General features: G+C 43.6%; 1 protein-coding gene across 2 annotated transcripts in view; it reads left to right on the forward strand.

Annotated features, from left to right (window-relative positions):
- The window catches only part of LOC124048431 (zinc finger protein 385C-like), a 166,024-nt gene that overhangs the window by 130,495 nt on the left and 14,095 nt on the right, over positions 1 to 21,434 (forward strand). For both annotated transcript variants that reach the window (XM_046369213.1, XM_046369214.1), the window contains 2 exons: positions 18,616 to 18,758; positions 20,675 to 20,782. In XM_046369213.1, coding sequence (XP_046225169.1) covers positions 18,616 to 18,758; positions 20,675 to 20,782 — 251 coding nt within the window. The remainder of the gene's footprint in view (positions 1 to 18,615; positions 18,759 to 20,674; positions 20,783 to 21,434) is intronic.

Here is a 21,434-nt window from a genome sequence, read left to right on the forward strand (position 1 = left end):
ATTGTTGTGCTGTTTTCCGTGGAATGCATTTGGTCAATGTGACGCCGCCACATTATGTCTGGGCTCACTTGAACCTGGTAAGTTCTGGGTCCCGTTTGTGTGTGTACGGTCCCTCTTGTCCATTTCCCTCCTCTTCTGTAGTCTCGCACCATCACTTCCTGTCCTGTTTGGAGATGGCGCTCCCGGCCACCGGAGAGCATCTTGGCTTGTTTGTTCAGCACTTCATTACGCCTGTTTGGCTTCATGATGTCCAGCTGTGTGCGGAGAGGCCTCCCGAACATCAGTGCGGCTGGGCTTTCATTTGTTGTGGCATGTGGGGTGTTTCGGTAGGAGGCCAGGAACTTGGCCAGTTTTGTTTGCAAAGTCCCTTCGTCTCGTTTTGCTGCACGGAGTCCTTGCTTTAGGGTTTGCACAAAGCGTTCTGCCAGCCCATTGGTGGCAGGGTGGTACGGAGCTGAAGTTGAGTGTTTGATTCCATTTACTGACATGAATCTTGTAAACTCGTCACTTACAAAAGCTTGCGCGTTGTCACTTACCAGCTGCAGTGGCAAACCGAAGCGTGCAAACGTTGTTCTGAGACACTCTATCGTCTGAGCTGAGGTGGAGGAGTCAGTGCAAAACACCTCTGGCCATTTGGAATGGGCATCAACTATAACCAGAAACATGTGCTTTTCAAAGGGACCAGCGTAGTCCACATGAATTCTCTGCCATGGCTCTGCGGGCCATTCCCATGGGTGGACTGGGACAGGAGCAGGCATGTGAAGAGTTTCCAAACATCCACTACAGTTCTTTGCCATATTTTCTATCTGTTGGTCCAGACCTGGCCACCAGAAGTGGCTCCTTGCGAGCAGCTTCATTTTGACAATTCCAACATGACCTTCATGTAGTTGCCGCAAGACTAGATGTTGGCATTTCTGGGGTATCATGACTCTCATTCCCCACATCAAACATCCTTGGTACGTTGTAATTTCGTTTCTCCGCTGGAAATACGGAGTCAGCTCCTTTCTGCCAGTAGCTGGCCATCCTGACATGGTGTAGGTGTACACTTTTGACAAGGTCACATCTTTCCTTGTCTCATGTTTGATAACTGTGCTTGTGACCGGTAGTGCCTCGAGCTGAGCGGTATGGAACATGTCCACTGCATCCACCCTCCTTTGCCTTTCTCTTGTACATGGCAGTCTGGATAATCCATCTGCATTTGTGTGGAGGGATGACGGCTTAAACTCAATGTCATACATATGACTGGCAAGGAACAGGGCGTATCGCTGTAACCTGGCTGCTGTCATTGCCGGAATGCCTTTCTTTGGACTGAAAATGGAAAGCAACGGCTGGTGATCTGTAACCAGTGTGAAACGCTTGCCATATAGGTATGCGTGGAATTTCTTGATGCCCCACACTAGTGCCAGTGCTTCTTTGTCGATTTGTGAGTAGTTTTGCTCTGCATCATTCAATATTCGTGACGCAAATGCAACTGGCCTCTCTGACCCATCTTTCAGTGTGTGTGAAAGGACTGCCCCTAATCCATAAGGGGACGCATCACAAGCCAACTTCACTGGCATTTCAGGGTCGTAATGCATCAGGACCTGTTCAGATGTTATGAGCCGTTTTGCCTCCAGAAATGCATTTTCACACTGCTCTGTCCACCGCCATGTCCTATTCTTTTCCAGGAGCTGATTTAGAGGCTGGAGTACTGCTGAAAGGTTTGGAAGGAATCTTCTGTAGTAATTGATCAGTCCCGTGAAAGATCTCACTTCTGTGATATTTTGTGGTCGTGGTGCCTGTACCACTGCCTCGATTTTGTACTGTGTTTTGTGCAATCCATTACAGTCAATCTCATGTCCACAGAAGACAATCTTGTCTTTGAAGAACTCACACTTCTTTAAGTTTGCCTGTAGACCATACTCTTTCAGTCTTTTCAGGACCTCTTCCAGGTTAGCCAGGTGCTCTTTGTCGGTGCGTCCTGTTATGATCATGTCATCCAAGATACACTGGCTTCCTGGGATTCCTTGCAAAATCTGGTCAATAGTTCGTTGCCAAATGGCTGGGGCTGATGCAATGCCAAACACCAGGCGGTTATACCTGTATAGACCTTTGTGTGTGTTTATTGTCAGGTACTGTTTGGAACTCTCTTCAACCGGTAGCTGCAGGTAAGCCTGTTTCAGATCGATTTTACTGAAGTGTTTCCCACCAGCTAGTGCAGCAAAGATGTCATCCAGGCGTGGTAGGGGGTATTGGTCCACATGCAACATTGGATTCACAGTTACCTTGAAGTCCCCACACATTCTAACAGACCCGTCTTTCTTCACAATAGGAACTATGGGTGTGGCCCATTCGCTTCTGTCCACTTTTGTCAGGATCCCTGTATCCTGCAAGCGATCGATTTCCGCTTCCACCTTTGGTCTCAGGGAGTATGGAACAGATCTGGCTTTGCAGAATTTTGGAGTTGCGTCATCTCTTAGTACAAGTTTTGCTGTGAAGCCTTTTACTGTTCCCATCTGATCACTGAAAACTGTGTTGTATTTATTCTGCAAGTGTTCCAGTGTTTGGTCTGTGCCTTTCTCTTTGGACTGGAACGTGTGGAGCATTTTCAAGTCACACCAATTCAGCTTTATTTTTGAAAGCCATTCCCTGCCAAATAATGGGGGCCAGTTCCAGGCACCACATACAGCTGTAACTGCTGTGTTTGCCCCCCATAATGCACTCTGACCTGCAACGCCCCCATTGGGCTCAATCTCTCTCCTGAGTATGTCTTCAGCAACACATTTGTGTTCTTCAGCTTGATAGCCTTAAAGTGCTCATTGTAGACAGTAGTGGAAATTATAGACACTGCCGATCCTGTGTCCAGCTCCATTTTGAGGGGTTTGCCTTCTATATCTGGTGTCACCCATATTATGCTACTGCTGGGGAAAGTCACTGTGTTTAACTCCATTGTACCAATTAACTGTTCATCTGAATCACTGCCACTGTTCTCTGCTAGTGCATTCACAGACCCTTTAATTTTCTCAGTTTTCCTGTTGTGACTGAATTTGGCTTTGCATGCACTTTGAATGTGCCCCCTTCTACTGCATTTGTGACAAATTTCGTCTTTGAAACGGCAGTCCTCTGCTCTGTGACCATCTCTGTCACACCTGTTGCATTTTTCGGCAACACGGGGGCGTTGTCGACTGCGTGAAAACTTGTGCAGGGAAATTTGTGACAGGTCGGTACTTCTTTTACTTTGCAACTCAAAAGTATCTTTAGTCGCGATTTCCATAGCCACAGCAATTTCAACAGCCTTTGCAAACGTGAGCTCTGATTCTGTGAGCAAACGTTTTTGAATGTGTTCATGTTTCAGTCCACAAACAAATCTATCCCTTAATGTGTCATTTAGGTTCGCTCCCAACTGGCAATGTTCAGACAGTTTCTTCAACACTGCTACATATGTACTAACATCCTCCCCCTCATTCTGATCTCTCTTGTGGAAACGAAAACGTTCCGCGATGAGGAGTGGTTTAGGTGATAGGTGATTTTGCAATATCTCCACAATCTCTGTGAATGTTTTATTTGAGGGCTTCAGAGGGGCAGTCAGATCTCTTAGCAAACTGTATGTTTTTGGGCCAATTAAACTCAGCAACGCTGGCACTCTCTTGTTATCAGCAATGTCATTTGCAATGAAGTACTGTTCCAGTCGTTCAATGTAAGTTGCCCAGTTTTCTTGCGTGTCATCAAACACATCTATTTTCCCGATGCTAGCCATTCTCTTTACCTCCGGCTCCACTGGTCTTTGATCTGCCGCCTCGTTCTCGTCAGCTCTCCCCTCGTCCTCACTGCTTGCTAGCTGTTGTGCTAAAGTGTCAAAATCCTCCTCTCTTCCTACGAACTCCCTCTGTATTCGTGATGCACACTGCAGGTAATCATCCTCGTCGCCATTGTAGTGTCTTAACACTTAGTACTTATTTATGTAATAAGAAAGACTGAATACAAGCAATTGAACTGGAGCTTCACATTTACTCAAACTAGTTAGTACCAGAATAACATAGAACAATACTGCGCATGACCAAGGGCGCTTCATCCTTAAAGGGGGCATCAGTAATTAACAGAACATAACACTAAGTATGGTTCTCAATCAGAGACAACGATTGACGGCTACCTCTGATTGGGAACCATACCAGGCCAAACACATAGAAATAGAAGACATAGAAAAAACACATAGAATGTGTTTGAGGGTAAAAGCTGTTTAGAAGCCTCTTGGACCTAGACTTGGCGCTCCTGTACCGCTTGCCATGCGGTAGCAGAGAGAACAGTCTATGACTAGCCCCAGTGATGTACTGGGCCGTACGCACTACATTCTGTAGTACCTTGCAGTCGGAGGCCGAGCAGTTGCCATACCAAGCAGTTATGCAACCAGTCAGGATGCTCTCGATGGTGCAGCTGTAGAACCTTTTGAGGATCTGGGGACCCATACCAAATCTTTTCAGTCTCCTGAGAGGGAATAGGTTTTGTCATGCCCTCTTCACGACTGTCTTGGTGTGCTTGGACCATGTTAGTTTGTTGGTGATGTGGACACCAAGGAACTTGAAGCTCTCAACCTGCTCTACTACAGCGCCGTCGATGAGAATGGAGGCGTGCTCGGTCCTCTTTTTCCTGTAGTCCACAATCATCTCCTTTGTCTTGATCATTTTGTGGGAGAGGTTGTTGTCCTGGCACCACACGGCCAGGTCTCTGACCTCCTCCCTATAGGCTGTCTCATCGTTGTTGGTGATCAGGCCTACGACTGTTGTGTCATCTGCAAACTTAAAGATAGTGTTGGAGTCGTGAATGGCCGTGCAGGTTGAACAAGGAATACAGGAGGGGACTGAGAATGCAGCCCTGAGGGGCCCCTGTGTTGAGGATCAGCGCGGCGGATGTGTTGTTACCTACCCTTATCACCTGGGGGCGGTGCGTCAGGAAGTCCAGGATCCAGTTGCAGAGGGAGGTGTTTAGTCACCAGGGTACTTAGCTTAGTGATGAGCTTTGTGGGCCCCATGGTGTTGAACGCTGAGCTGTAGTCAATGAATAGCATTCTCACATAGGTGTTCCTTTTGTCCAGGTGGGAAAGGGCAGTGTGGAGTGCAATAGAGATCATCATCTGTGGATCTGTTAGGGCGGTATGCAAATTGGAGTGGGTCTATAAGGGCACAAGACGAGTCCCATATTCAGACACATGAGGCAGATGGTTAAGCTCCGATATTTATTATAACACAAGGGGTAGGCAAAAGGCAGGTTGGGTACAGGCGAGAGTTCAGAAATCAGGTCCGAGTCCAAACAGTACAAGGCGTTAGGCAGGCTCGAGGTCAGGGCAGGAAGAATGGTCAGGCAGGTGGGTTCAGTGTCAGGACAGGCAAGGGTCCAAACCAGGAGGACTAGTAAAAACAGAGACTGGGAAAAAATAGGAGCTAGGAGATAAACGCTGGTTGACTTGGCAAAGAAGACGAACTGGCACAGACAGACAGAAAACGCAGGGATAAATACACCGGGGATGATGAGCGACACCTGGATGGGGTGGAGACAAGCACAAGGACAGGTAAAACAGATCATGGCGTGACAGGGTCTAGGGTTTCTGGGATAATGGTGTTGATGTAAGCCATTATCTTTGTAGTGCCTGGGTGTATTGATATACCATCCAAAGTGTAATTAATAACTTCACCATGCTCAAATGGATATTCAGTGTCTGCTTTAAAAAATACAATAATTACCCATCTGCCAATAGGTGCCCTTAGTTGCGAGGCATTGGAAAACCTCCATGGGCATTGTGGTTGAATCTGTGTTAGAAATGTACTGCTCGACTGCAACTTATGTGACTTGTTACGCACATTTTTACTCCTGAACTTAATTTGGTTCACCATAACAAAGGGGAATACTTATTGACTCAAGGTATTTCAGCTTTTCATTTTTAATTCATTTGTAAAAATAAAATAAAAATAATTGAAAGACATTATTCCACTTTGACATTAAGGGGTATTGTGTGGAGGCCAGTGACAAAAAATCTCAAATTAATATATTTCTTATTCTGGCTGAAACCCAACAAAATGTGGAAAAAGTCTAGGGGTGTGAATACTTTCTGAATGCACTGTACATTATTCTTAACTAATCAAATGTGTTAGTTGGACTTATTGCACTCATTACCAAAGTGGTTGTTTCAGTTTAAATGGTTTAGGTAGTATCACATCTTAATCTTCCCAATCCGGCAGTCATTATGAATGCTGGTTGCGGTTTAAATGTTTTGGGCTGTATGCCAACATGAATTACACATCACTTTGCAAGCCAGCATGATGTGACTTTCCCTCAACATTAGGCTTTATGAAATATGTGTTGTATTGTGTTAAATTACTACATTTTTATGATAACATATTCACTTAAGATATCACTTGGTGACCGAAAATTGATAAATGTAATAACCCTGTCTCTGTAACTATCAAATACAGTTTTGGTTTTGAAACTCTACAATTCACTCAAAAGACAAGGCACTCTGGGAAATATGCAAATAAGCCTTTAAACTAAGCAGTGTGTTAATTTAACACTGAAAAGTGTGGGCCCGTATAGACACTGGACTGTATTTACCTGGCTGTAAAAGACTAGTTGGTTGTAATCTAGTTATTTGAGGACTTATTAACCAGAAGAATAGTTTACAACCAGAAAATGATGCCATTAAGATGTCCACTACATCAAAAGGAATGGTATTTATTTGGCACTTGGAAATTTGGAAGTGCTTTGCCCTCTTTACATATACAGTAGATAACCAAAGTAAATAGGCTTTCAGAATGCCCTGCTGGTTCAATGACTCAAGGACATCAGCAGTGGATTTAACCTTGAACAATTCATGGTATGTTTTAAAATGCCAGTGTGATAGTGGGCTCAGAGTGTAATAAGCGAAAATAGGGCAGATTACGATGGGAGGCCTGAACTTTGCTAGATGTTACCCTGCAGGAAGACTGTCTCACTAAGCCGTTGGGCTGCTGTGTGTGTGTTTGTGTGTTTATGTTTGCGTGTGCATGTGTGCGTGCATGAACAGTGACAGAGTACAAAAAAGAGTTTGCCTGGACAAAAATGTATTTATTGACGAGTACAGAGGTGTTGTTTTCCTGTCACGAAAAGGAAGATCTCCCTCTCTCTCTCTCTCTCTCTCTCTCTCTCTCTCTCTCTCTCTCTCTCTCTCTCTCTCTCTCTCTCTCTCTCTCTCTCCCTCTCTCTCTCTCTCTCACTCTCTCTCACTCTCTCTCTCTCCTCTCTCTCTCTCTCTCTCTCTCTCTCTCTCTCTCTCTCTCTCTCTCTCTCTCTCTCTCTCTCTCTCTCTCTCTCTCTCTCTCTCTCTCTCTCTCTCTCTCTCTCTCTCTCTCTCTCTCTCTCTCTCTCTCTCTCTCTCTCTCCACCCTCTCACTCTCTCTCCCTCTCTCTCTCTCTCTCTCTCTCTCTCTCTCTCTCTCTCTCTCTCTCTCTCTCTCTCTCTCTCTCTCTCTCTCTCACTCTCTCTCTCTCTCTCTCTCTCTCTCTCTCTCTCTCTCTCTCTCTCTCTCTATCTCTCCACCCTCTCACTCTCTCTCTCTCTCTCTCTCTCTCTCTCTCTCTCTCTCTCTCTCTCTCTCTCTCTCTCTCTCTCTCTCTCTCCCTCTCTCTCTCTCTCTCTCTCTCTCTCTCTCTCTCTCTCTCTCTCTCTCTCTCTCTCTCTCTCTCTCTCTCTCTCTCTCTCTCTCTCTCTCTCTCTCTCTCTCTCTCCTCTCTCTCTCTCTCTCTCTCTCTCTCTCTCTCTCTCTCTCTCTCTCTCTCTCCTCTCTCTCTCTCTCTCTCTCTCTCTCACTCTCTCTCTCTCTCTCTCTCTCTCTCTCTCTCTCTCTCTCTCTCTCTCTCTCTCTCTCTCTCTCTCTCTCTCTCTCTCTCCACCCTCTCTCACTCTCCTCCCTCTCTCTCTCTCTCTCTCTCTCTCTCTCTCTCTCTCTCTCTCTCTCTCTCTCTCTCTCTCTCTCTCTCTCTCTCTCTCTCTCTCTCTCTCACCTCTCTCTCTCTCTCTCTCTCTCTCTCTCTCTCTCTCTCTCTCTCTCTCTCTCCCTCTCTCTCTCTCTCTCTCTCTCTCTCTCTCTCTCTCTCTCTCTCTCTCTCTCTCTCTCTCTCTCTCTCTCTCTCTCTCCACCCTCTCTCTCTCTCTCTCTCTCTCTCTCTCTCTCTCTCTCTCTCTCTCTCTCTCTCTCTCTCTCTCTCTCTCTCTCTCTCTCTCTCTCTCTCTCTCTCTCTCTCTCTCTCTCTCTCTCCTCTCTCTCTCTCTCTCTCTCTCTCTCTCTCTCTCTCTCTCTCTCTCTCTCTCTCTCTCTCTCTCTCTCTCTCTCTCTCTCTCTCTCTCTCTCTCTCTCTCTCTCTCTCTCTCTCTCTCTCTCTCTCTCTCTCTCTCTCTCTCTCTCTCTCTCTCTCTCTCTCTCTCTCTCTCTCTCTCTCTCTCTCTCTCTCTCTCTCTCTCTCTCTCTCTCTCTCTCTCTCTCTCTCTCTCTCTCTCTCTCTCCTCTCTCTCTCTCTCTCTCTCTCTCTCTCTCTCCCCACCCTCTCACTCTCTCTCTCTCTCTCTCTCTCTCTCTCTCTCTCTCTCTCTCTCTCCACCCTCTCTCTCTCTCTCCACCCTCTCACTCTCTCTCTCTCTCTCTCTCTCTCTCTCTCTCTCTCTCTCTCTCACCTCTCTCTCTCTCTCTCTCCACCCTCTCTCTCTTTCTCTCTCTCTCTCTGCTGCTCTCTCTCTGCTTATCTAATGGAAACTAAAAACTCTCCCCCACCCTGTCAGCCTATTGTCCTAGTCTATAAGCAGCAAATAGCATCATCATTATTGCATAAGCACAGTATAGTACAGTAATTGCTTTTATTCCTTGACTAAAATAAATACTTTGTAATATATCCCTAAAAGGAATGTGACAGACTGGAGGGAAAAAATAATGTTTTTAAAATGCTCATTATGTGAGAAACGGTATGTTTTGCACGATTAGAAGTAGCCAGTGTTGATGAGTGTCGTGACTTAGTTACAATGGTGTGTTAAATCTTTAGTGTACGTAATCGTCTCTCTAAAGTCGTTCCAATTTAATTGTGTTGTTTTTTTCAGCCATGATTCTGCATCATTTGTGCAAACGGAGAGATAACTGTGTCGAGATAACAAGTTTTCTACCCTTGATGCTTTTAGAGTCAAATATGTTTTTATGAGAATACTTAAGCACACTCACAACATTCAGACACAATGGCCCAATCAGAAACCGTGTGTGTGTGTGTGTGTGTGTGTGTGTGTGTGTGTGTGTGTGTGTGTGTGTGTGTGTGTGTGTGTGTGTGTGTGTGTGTGTGTGTGTGTGTGTGTGTGTGTGTGTGTGTGTGTGTGTGTGTGTGTGTGTGTGTGTGTGTGTGTGTGTGTGTGTGTGTGTGTGTGTGTGTGTAAGCCCTGGGTCTGCTCAGGTGGTGAGGGGCAGCTGTCTCCCGCCTCTTCAGCTCCAAAACAAAGCCAAAGCGAGAACCCTGAACGTCAACAGGGTCCAAAATAAGATAAAAAAATATTTGATTGCTCTGTAATTCTATAAAAGAGAGCAACATGAGAACAAGTGGATATAAATTGAGGGCAGCCTTAACTGAATGAACAAGAGAGACTAAATGTACTTGTATATATGAACATTTATTCAAATAGATGTGGGGGATGTCCCCGTCTCCGGGGGATGAACCCCAGAGCCAGATGCAGGGATGGCAGATAGCCCTTTGATGGGCGTCTGGCATCAGTACCCCACTGGCTGGTTGTAAGATACTGTATTCAGCTGGTGGCGGTGGGGAGGTAGAGGGGAGAGGACGTACACTTTTGCTGCAAGTGCGAGACAAGGGGTAAGCAATCATTTAAATTCATGATTTACCCCCATTGGTGAGAAAGAGAGCAAGGTGATTATTGAACTGCTATGCCCATAGGTATATTAGGAAGCCTGGTGGAATCACGTTATTCTGATGTGGCTCAATTGTCCAACGGCAACAAGTGACTGACATTCCGCATGTGGTTAATTGATAGTGAAGGAAGAGTGACCTGACGTTTTCCTGTTGATGAGACTATATTTATGAACATATCAAATATAAAGTTCCCGCTGTGCCCGTGTCAGGAGAATATTCCATCAACGTTCCGCCAAGCATTCACAGCACATGGTTGCCATGTTCTCAGAATATAAGATACTAATGTTCTAGACACGTTTCAGAGGGGTATTTTATTAGGATCTGCCATTAGCTGTTGCAAAAGCACCGACTACTCTTCCTGGGGACCACACCAAAACATGAAACATGACATATTACAGAACATTAATAGAGAAGAAGAGCTCGATGACAGAACTACGTACATTTATTGGGACAGCGGTTAGGGCGTTTGTCATTGGTGCCGGTGGCCTGGGTCCGAGACCTGCTAGGGTAGTCATCCTACTATCACATTCTTTGCTAAATATATTAATGTCATTATTTGGCAAGAGTTACAACTATCTGATCTAATTCAAATGTGTTTCTTATTTAAAAGTTGTGAATCTGTAGGGTTTCCCCTTGAGCACAAAGTAGTACTACATTTCCACTACTTCATAAATTGTCAGTATCTATTCATTCAATATAGCTGAGCATCTCAAAGAGACCCTTGTCGTCTTTCTAAAATCAACAACACATTTACCATGTAGAACAAACTTGTCATTGAGAAACTCATTTTCATTAGATCAGATAGGTGTGTTGTAACTGTTGCCAAACAATGGCATTAACATACACTACCGTTCAAAGGCTTGTCCTTCTTTTTGAAAGAAAAGCAACAAAAAAATGGTCCATTAAAATGACATCCAATTGATCAGAAAACAGCGTAGACATTGTTAATGTCGTAGATGACAATTGGAAACGGCTGATTTTTAATGGAATATCTGCAGAGGCCCATTATCAGCAACCATCGCTCCTGTGTTCCAATGGCACGTTGTGTTAGCTAATCCAAGTTTCTCATTTTAAAAGGCTAATTGATTGTTAGAAAACCATTTTACAATTATGTTAGCACAGCTGAAAACTGGCCTTCTAGGCAGAGTTGCAAAGAAAGAGCCATATCTCAGACTGGCCAATAAAAAGAAAAGATTAAGATGGGCAAAAGAACACAGACACTGGACAGAGGAACTCTGCCTAGAAGGCCAGCATCCCGGAGTCGCCTCTTCACTGTTGACGTTGAGACTGGTGTTTTGGGTACTATTTGATGAAGCTGCCAGTTGAGGAATTCTGTTTCTCAAACTAGACACTCTAATGTATTTGCCCTCTTGCTCAGTTGTGCAAGGGGGCCTCCTACAACTCTTTCAATTCTGGTTAGAGACAGTTTGCGTTGTTGTGTGAAGGGAGTAGTACACAGCGCTGTACCAGATCCTCAGTTTCTTGGCAATTTCTCGCATGGAATAGCTTTCATTTCTCAGAACAAGAATAGACTGACGAGTTTCAGGAGAAAGTACTTTGTTTCTGGCCATTTTGGGCCTGTAATCGAACCCACAAATGCAGATGCTTCAGATGCTCAACTAGTCTACAGAAGGCCAGTTTTATTGCTTCTTTAATCAGAACAACAGTTTTCAGCTGTGCTGATATTGCAAAAGGGTTTTCTAACGATCAATTAGCCTTTTAAAATGATAAACTTGGATTAGCTAACACAACGTGCCATTGGAACACAGGAGTGATGGTTGCTGATATGTAGATATTCCATTTAAAAATCAGTCGTTTCCAGCTATAATAGTCATTTACAACATTAACAATGTCTACACTGAATTTCTGATCAATGTGATGTTATTTTAATGGACAATTTTTTCCCCCTTTTCTTTCAAAAACAAGGACATCTCTAAGTATTTGGGGTATTGACCCCAAACTTTTGAACAGTATATTGCTAAGAATGTAAGAGTAGGGTGACTTCCCTAGCAGGTCTCGAACCCAGGCATGTGCTTATTGGGCCAGTATACAGTAGTTAGGCCCTGTCCAGAAGAAACCCTAACCCCTCCTCCCTAGGCACTTATGTAGATGAAGCAACTTGAAGGATGTAAGCAATAATGGTGATTGCACTTGTCTTCATTTATCCACCAGTACCCGAATACCCGATCTGAGATCCGAGCGGGTCGGATACAGAATTCTAAATAATGTCACGGGTCTGGGTATGATTGTCACAGGTCTCGGGTTTGTGTCATTTTAACTGACTTGTCCGGAAGGGCCCGTACAGATCGGAACTTTACTCCTGCAGTAGAGAGAGAGAGAGAGATTTTATCATTTATGTTGCTGCTTTTGCTTTTCATGAGAGTGGAGCATGGCGAGTGTAGCTTGTTGTTGTTGTTGGCCAATCATAAGTCATTAAAGCGGCAATAGTTAGGAGATATCTAATCAATGGAAGATGCAATTAAAATGACAGAATTAAAAGTTAAAGGAGAAGGATAGGCTATAACAACCTAGAGCCAACAGGTAGGCTGCTATTTAATATTCAGAATGGAGTTGTTGTTATTTGCAAACTTAGAATGAGAAAGTGCATGCACTGCAACCTCAATTAGCCTAACAGTTAGCTGGCTTAACTAGCTTCTCCGGGTTTGTTGCAGTCAAGACAGGTACTATGTGATCATATTTCATGATAAATAACCTAGCTATGGCAGCTATTAGTCTACTATAGCGCCAGTAGGCATGGTCGGTTGCCGTCTCTCTCCATCTCTCCTCCCTGCTACCCGTGTCACTCACACACAGTATGGCCCCTCCCTCATGAGCTTTATCAGCTCCGGTTAATAAAGTAACCTAACAAATGTCTAATATTTCAAATATATACGTTGAAAACACTCTGTTTAAAGCACTGGGTGTGAGAGTATCCCAAACCTTGCCAACAGACAAAGCGCTATGATTGGATCAGGGGTTCACCAATCAGAGACTTGATTGGCTTGGCAACAATAACGAGACATAATTTGTAATTACATCTTTTTTTGGGGGGGGGGGATGAAACGTGTCTAGAACATACATATTTTAAGTTATGAGAACATGGTAACCACGGTCTGAGTAAGTTCTATTTTAAATTAAGGGAATGGTCTCTTGGAAACATTCCTTGCACATCACTGGAACGTTACTATGAAAACGATAGTTAATGACCTAGTGAGACTCTTAAGGGAACGTTCGACAATATGGTGTGTCCTAAGGGATGCTCTGAAACACTCTTCTGAGGTGCTGTCAGTGGATCCTCTGCGTTGAAAGGCTTGTTACCCTTTTCCTCGTCAAAAGAATGATAAACACTGGGACGGTGAGTCACCCAAAGACTAATCCTCAAAATAATAGCGATTAAGCCTCCAGTTTGCAGTGTGCCATCATTTCTCTGCCTCATAAGCTTTTATCCCCACTCTATGAAAAGGATCATTGCATCTACACTCCTATCATCCATGAATATGGTATCTTTCTCTGGGGAAGTCGAAGCCGGGTTGAAAGAGGAAAACTGTTTTACCATCAATTCAATGAATCGTGAAGGGCAACTCTTGTGTAGTGTAAAAAAAATATATATATATATATATATATATATATATATATATATATACATACTGTCAGACATACACACAACAAATATAAGGGTAAGATTAAAAAGCATGATTCAATGCACAGTTGACCAGTTGAAAACAACGACTGCTAAAAGACTGACTGCGTGGTTAAAAGTGTCAAATGAATGCCAAAATATGTCATAAAACAAAAAAAATGAAACCTCTAACTATTCTTGTAGCCAAAATATTTTTCTGAGCCAAATATAAATTCGCTCACAGTTTTGATGTTTGTACCCGCTTCTATGGAGCAAAACATTACATTTCTTGCCTGGTACTTTTTGTAACTTAATGCTTGAAAGATTATTGAGATCAATTGCAGATTTGTGTGAGAGAGAGGGGGAGATGAGAGTGGGGAGACAGCGAGGGAGAGAGAGAGAGAGAGCGGGGGAGAGAAAGGGGAAACAGAGAATGAGAGAGAGTGAAGGGAGAGAGTAAGAGAGAGAGATAGAGGAGAGAGAGTTAGAAGGAGAGAGAGTTAGAAAGAGAGGGAGATAGAAAGAACGAGAGAGTCAAGGTCCCCAAAAGTCACAATTTAGCACAGCACCCAGTTGGAGGTGAAAATGTTCCCCTAGTTTCTGCTTTATCACACACACACACGCACTCACAAAAGCACAAACACACATTCTATTTAATGGATCCTGATCGCTATTAATGTGTGCTGATGGTAATATCTCCAGGGGAAGTGTTCACCTCCATCAAGATCAAAAGTAATATAATTGGCTATTTAAGCCCCATTTGCTCTCGCTCGCTCGCTCGCTCTCTCTCTCTCTCTCTCTCTCTCTCTCTCTCTCTCTCTCTCTCTCTCTCTCTCTCTCTCTCTCTCTCTCTCTCTCTCTCTCTCTCTCTCTCTCTCTCTTCCATCTCTCTCTCTCTCTGCTGACCAATCTCTTATAGCTGTACCACAATAGAAATGTGTGTGCCAAGCTGCAGTACTCCAAACTTGATTTGGATTAAGTGCTGTCCTTAATCCTTAAAATATTCTGGTTATTTTTGCACAATTTAGCACATTGAGAGTTCTAGTGGACAGAAGGACAGAAATGTGTAGATTGAAGTACTCAGTATGGCAGTAGGGATGGGCACGGGTATTCGATTATTCTAATATCCGAACAGACGTTAGTATTCAATTACCTGGGAGAGTATTATTTTTTGAGAGAATGGCTTTTAAAGGCTAAAATGCAATCAAATGATCTGTGACATTGCTACATAGCCAACAAGGATATACCATTACATTCAAAATTATAATAAAACTAGTGATGCACCAATATGACATTTTTGGCCGATACCGATATCCGATATTTTCCTGGCCAAAAACACCCGATACCGATAACTGATATTTAAAATGTCCCATAGGGTGGCGCACAATTGGGCCAGCGTCGTCCAGGTTTGGCTGGGGTAGGCGGTCATTGTATATAAGAATTTGTTCTTAACTGACTTGCCTAGTTAAATAAAGGTTACACACACCACACTGACCAACAAGTTATTTTGTTGGCATTTACGTATGTCCCCATTACCAGTAAAACATCATCAAAACCTATTTCTTTCACATACTTACTGTGCTGTTTCGTTGTTCATTTGTTCAGTCATTTCATTCTCAACCAGGATTTCTATGGAACGCCGTTTGGGTCTTTGCCAAATAAGCTTGTTGATCAATCAGGACCTGAACATGACTGCACATCACATAATAATTTCACGCGTTCATACATTTTTTATGTAGTTATTACACATTGATTACAATATCACTCGTATTTCATATGTCACAACGATTCATCGATATACGTATACTATGATGCTGGCAAAGTTGTCTCGTTCACCTGCTGGTCATAAAAAAAAGCTAGCTAGCTGATGGATGCAAATAATGTTCTTCCCCAAAACAACATCACCTGTTTCAGCTAGCTAACTATATAGCTAGGTGTCATCATCTAAAATATCCCTAATTTATAAGATATTTATTTGATTAATGGTGGTTGGACCCATCTACGTGAAGCTAGCCACAATAAGGATTAGCCACAAGAGAGGACTTTGCGGTGGGCTTTCAAAATAAAAGTATGTCATTGACAGTGATGCAAATAAATACAAATAGTAGAATTATGCCATAATTGAATAGATCATGCTAAACAAGGATGGAATGTTGTTATATAAAATCAACAAAAGACAAGGATTTGTCAATTTGACAACAATCTGTTGAAATCACACTGGATGTAATTAGACTTTAGAATTGCATTGGGGGCATACTTATTTCACTGTACAGCCTTACCTATGGATTATGGATCAATGACATGGGGTATCAGTCTACTCAGTGACACCCAGAGAAAATTAACTTCGTAGCTCTTATTGCGGGACTCAACTGTGAATTGTGCCACATTTATTGTCAACCTTTGTGTATTGAACACTATTCCAGAGGAAAAACATTGCGTGGATGTTTTGGAGTCTGATAACTCTGAGGAGGACCATGGGTATTGCTTGGGTATTGTGTAGACTGATACCCCATTTCATTGATCGAACGATAGAGAAAGAGAGAGCGGAGTGAAATAGAAAGAGGGAAAGAACCAATCCTGTCCATGATCTTATGTACCTTGTAAATAGGTGCGCTCTCGACAAGGACGGAGGGGAGGGAAGACGAACGGGGGGGTGCGAAGAGGAGCAATAGGTAATGCTGTACAGTGCAATATGAATATAAATACACACATTCGGCTGACTGGGGAGGTGATTTCACACAGTCACAGTCCCGCGATAAGAGCTAATATTTGTGTAAACTCTTCACAGTTGTGTTCTGTGTGTGTCACAGAGTAGACTGATAACCCATTTCATTGCTTCACATTTCAAACTTGTTTAACATTATCTAGTCTAAATATGGAATGATCCCACCAATTGTAACCTTCTGCATCACTTTTAAAGTGGTCTTTTTATTTTGAAGGCAAACTGCAAATTCCACTATTGTGCCTAATCCTGATTGTGGCTAGCTTCACAACACATAACCTGGTCCGGTCGAGCCTCACTTGCTGGCTGCTTATAACATTAGCTTTGGACAACAGGGTTAAGTGTCTGGCTAGTTTTTTATTTTCATGAACTGAAGTTCAATTTCAATAGGCGAACAACAAGTGGCTACCTACCTAATACTTCCTCACAAGGATTCCTAAATCATTGCTAAGAATAAGGAAAATGACTGCAGTTTCTACTGGTCATTGTTTTCAGGCTGGTTGTATTGGTGCTAGTTAGGTACCAAGCTAAAGCTAGCTACCCCAGAAGTTGCGGTGAAATTGCAGTTTAACAAATAATGCTTTATTACCAACATGGTATTGTAAACATATCATTCGTGGCCTGTGTTTACAGATTTTTTGTACAGCTTTGACAGTGCTACTGATAGTCATGGTGGCGCTCGGCTTGCATGTGAAAATTCAGAACACACAACATTCTATGATAAAACTGTGTTATTTGACGTGTCAAATTAAAAGCTTATTTAACGCGTCAAATAGTGTTATTGTCAAATAGTGTTATTTGACATGTATCCTTTTTGACACGCAAAGACCCAAACGGCGTTCCATAGTATGTCGCAAAGCTAATAGCAGTGACGATATTACTGTGTAACTCCGGTAGGGCAACATCTGAAAAATAGCGCAATTGGTTGTGTGTACCGGTGCTCGACCAGTCGTGAAGTCCAACATCACCCACGACAGAGAACGGTTGATTGTCAAGGGCAATGAATTCCATTATCTTGACGTTAATGGATTGAGTTATCTCGCTGAAATGTTCTTCCTCCTTCAAATGACTGCTCGACTTGTTGACTGCTCGATCCACACAGCAGACATTGTGGGCTAGGTTAGGAATGCTGTGTTGCACGTGTAGCGCAAAATTTTACGTAGTGTCATTACGTGATGTACCTACGTTATATAGGTATGCACGTCAGCTTTGACATTGGTTTTGCACATCGGCGTTAAACTAGACATCGGCCGATACCACTGTTGCCATTTACAGGAGATATATTGTGCATCCCCAAATAAAATGACTGTTTTATGACAGTTTTTATGACTGCGCCCCATAAAAAAGACATTGGTCAATCAAAGTGGCGCTACAGTCAGAGGCTTCATGTGTAGCAAATGACGTTAAGTGAGATTTAAAATTCCGGAATTAAGTTGGCTAAATGAGAAGGAGTAGGCTACAATGATCACCCAACAGGTAGGCTGTTGTTTCATATGAATGGAGTTGTTGTAGACAAGGACAGCAAGCGCAAAATAGCCTCAATTAGCCTAACTACTTTAGCTAGCTGGCTACTGTAGCTAGGTAGCTTCTTTACAACAATTTGATGTGGTCAAGACAAGCACTTCCAGATGGTTTAATATATAACTTATTGCAGCAACAAGTTTGTCTAACTAGTTTGAGTCGGTTTGGCTTCTCTCTCTCTCTCTCTCTCTCTCTCTCTCTCTCTCTCTCTCTCTCTCTCTCTCTCTCTCTCTCTCTCTCTCTCTCTCTCTCTCTCTCTCTCTCTCTCTCTCTCTCTCTCTTTCTCTCTGACTGTCACACACACACTGGTCCCTGAAATAAACTTGTATTTCAACTATCTGGATAAATGTCATGATATTATTCGAATAGCAAAATAATTTCGAATTCCTATCCCTATACGGCAGTCAGAATTTATTTCAAGGAGAGGTGTGGCTTTGTATTAATTTCCATTGAAAATGTCCATAAGATGTCAGTCTTTGAGTGCACAAGGATGATGTTTCTGTAGCTCAGTTGGTAGAGCATGGCGCTTGTAACGCCAGGGTAGTGGGTTCGATTCCCGGGACCACCCATACGTAGAATGTATGCACACATGACTGTAAGTCGCTTTGGATAAAAGCGTCTGCTAAATGACATATATATGATAGGAAGTCAGAGTCTACCAAGTAGCTTGGGAGGTGTGTTGATCACCTCCCGTTGACACCGCCAATACAGCAAAGAGTTATCAGTGACAGATGAATTCTAGCCTTAGCCCATTGTCTTACGCCAGATAGTATGTCAGGTAGAATTGACAACACCTGTTGGAAGACAATGGATTTTCAGCATCTGTATGTCCTCCACCCACCTTCTACAGGTACACTGTCCCAGGCCAACCCCCTCCTGGCCTCCCTATCCCTCCCGGGACGGCCCCTCCAGACCGAGCTGGACCTCAAGCACTTCCTGCCGCTCCACGTCAACGCCTCCTCCCCCCTCAACCTCTTCCCCAACTTCAACATGGTGAGCTGCTCTCACACACACACATGCATGTAGACAGGCATGCACACACTAGGGTTGGGCGGTATCCAGATTTTCATACCGTTTATGTACCATACCGGTGTTATGCAGGTGAAGTGAGGACCCAAAAGCGACTTAACAGAAACAGAGTTTATTCAAGTCCACAACTGAAAACGACAAATCCCGAATCCATAACAGAAATCCTCTAGTCTGTAGAGGGGAAGGACAGGAGAAGCGGCCACAGACAGCAGGTCGCTTCAGGTAGGCGCAGGCCGTAGCTGACAGAGACACCTGCTCACACGCAGCATCTGATGAAGGCAAAAACACGACAGGACGGAACAAGAACACAATACAGCAAACAAGGATCCGACAAGGACAGAAGCGGAAACAGAGGGAGAAATAGGGACTCTAATCAGAGGGCAAAATAGGGGTCAGGTGTGAAAGAGTAAACGAGGTAGTTAGGAGAATGAGGAACAGCTGGGAGCAGGAACGGAACGATAGAGAGAGGGAAAGAACCTAATAATACCAGCAGGGGGAAACGAATAGAAGAGAAAGCACAGGGACAAGACATGACAATCTATGACAAAACATGACAACCGGGGTATACGGTATATACGAAGGAGCGCAATTTAAATAAATAAAATTGCCACACAAAAAATTTAGGCAACAGGGATCTTGATCCAGGAGGGGGTTTGCATGTATCTGTTCTAAGCAATAAGCTTGATCTTGACATCTAGCCACTTAGTTAGCAAGTTAGCAAACCAAATGCATAGCTGGAACCCAAGGCTTGATAATTTGATAATCTTTGATTTCTTATAGTTCCGCTATATTTGTAGTTATAAGCAGTGGCGTAGCACGCAGCCCCCGCGAGGGGATGTGCCCCCAACCCACATTTTTTAAATATATATTTTTGGGGAGGTATTGAAAATCATATCGTTTGTATTTCAAAATACCCCGGTATACGGTATAAATGGAATATCGCCAAAGCACACACACACAGGCATTCATGCGCATGCTCATGTACACACACACACACACACACACACACACACACACACACACACACACACACACACACACACACACACACACACACACACACACACACACACACACACACACACACACACACACACACACACACACACACACACACACACACACACACACATACACACACACCCACACACAATGTCCAGTTCCTGTCTTATTACCTGTTCCTCTATGTACTTGATGACATGTATACACACACTGTACATCTATGAACTCCGAAACATACCTTGTCACATCTTTTGGATTAGGTGTATTGTGGCAAGTGCAGGCGGAAGTGACATCACACCACTCAAATATGGAGAAGCTGCACATGGAGAGATCCATGATTGACTGTTAGTTTTTCTATTTGATGGCATCATGCAGGGATGCTCAACTACAGTCCTGGAGGGCAGCAGTGTTGGCTGGCTGTCTTGTTATGTCCTTGCCTCATAATATCAGACCAAATTATTTTGTTCAGAAATCTCTTGCCAATCAAGAAATCAGCAGGGCCCTCGAGGACTGGCGTTGTGCAATCCTTCCTGACCTTAGTTGTAGGGGTGGTTGTAGGGGTGCAGGATTTTCCTCCATACCTGATTCTACTAATCAGGTGCTCCTCAAGACCTTGATTAGGGTCGTGGTCATTAGGCCACAAACGGAATCAAACAGACTGAAACAGGGAATACCTGGGCTCATTTTCCCTTTCCGTTGCGAAGTTTTCTATAAGTTTTCCATTGTGTGCCCTGATGAACATGAGCCAGGTATTTTAGAGCAAAGGCCTACAGGAGAGTAGCTCCCCAGGAGGGTTGGTTGACCGCCCATGTAATAGTTAGACACCACTTAATCTGAGTAATGTTTGTGTTTAGTCTGGCTTGTTTTGTGTGCGACAGATGGACCCGGTTCAGAAGGCGGTTATCAACCACACGTTCGGTGTTGCACCGCCTAAGAGGAAACAGATCATCTCCTGCAACATCTGTCACCTCCGCTTCAACTCCACCGTAAGTCAGTCAACTCCGTTGCCACAATACTACAGGCTGAAGCTATCCTCCTCTCTTGTCAGATCGTTCATCACTCTGACGGTGTATGTGTGCATGTGTGCTCCTGTTCCTCTATCTCTGTGAAAGTTGTGTGTGTTGTGTTGTGTTGTTGTTGTTGTTGTCGCCGAGCCTTTCTCCACCTATCAGCCAGGAAAAGCATTAAACGCAGACACCCTCTCTCTGCTGGCATCCAAATCCCCACATAGAAGAACCATCACAGTCCACACACACAAAAACGGACACTCACACTCACACTCACTGAGCACACAGAGACACAGGAACACAGAGGGAATGCTCAATACATCTGTAGACTGCTCCGTTCACGAAAACTCATTACATTTTTGGGACTCAAGCTATGCTTGTCAATTAATTGAAGAACTACTTGACGGGGCTGTGATGTACTGTATACAGTATGTATACAGTGCATTTGGAAAGTATTCGTACCCCTTGGCTTTTCCCACAGTTTGTTACGTTACAGCCTTATTCTAAAATTGATTACATATTTTTTCCCCTCATCAATCCACACACAATAACCCATAATGACAAAGGGAAAACAGGTTTTTAGAATTTTTTGCAAATTCATAAACATGTGAAAAACGGGAATACCTTGAAT

The sequence above is a fragment of the Oncorhynchus gorbuscha genome, linkage group LG11, assembly GCF_021184085.1.
Source record: "Oncorhynchus gorbuscha isolate QuinsamMale2020 ecotype Even-year linkage group LG11, OgorEven_v1.0, whole genome shotgun sequence".
Classification (NCBI taxonomy): Eukaryota; Metazoa; Chordata; class Actinopteri; order Salmoniformes; family Salmonidae; genus Oncorhynchus; species Oncorhynchus gorbuscha.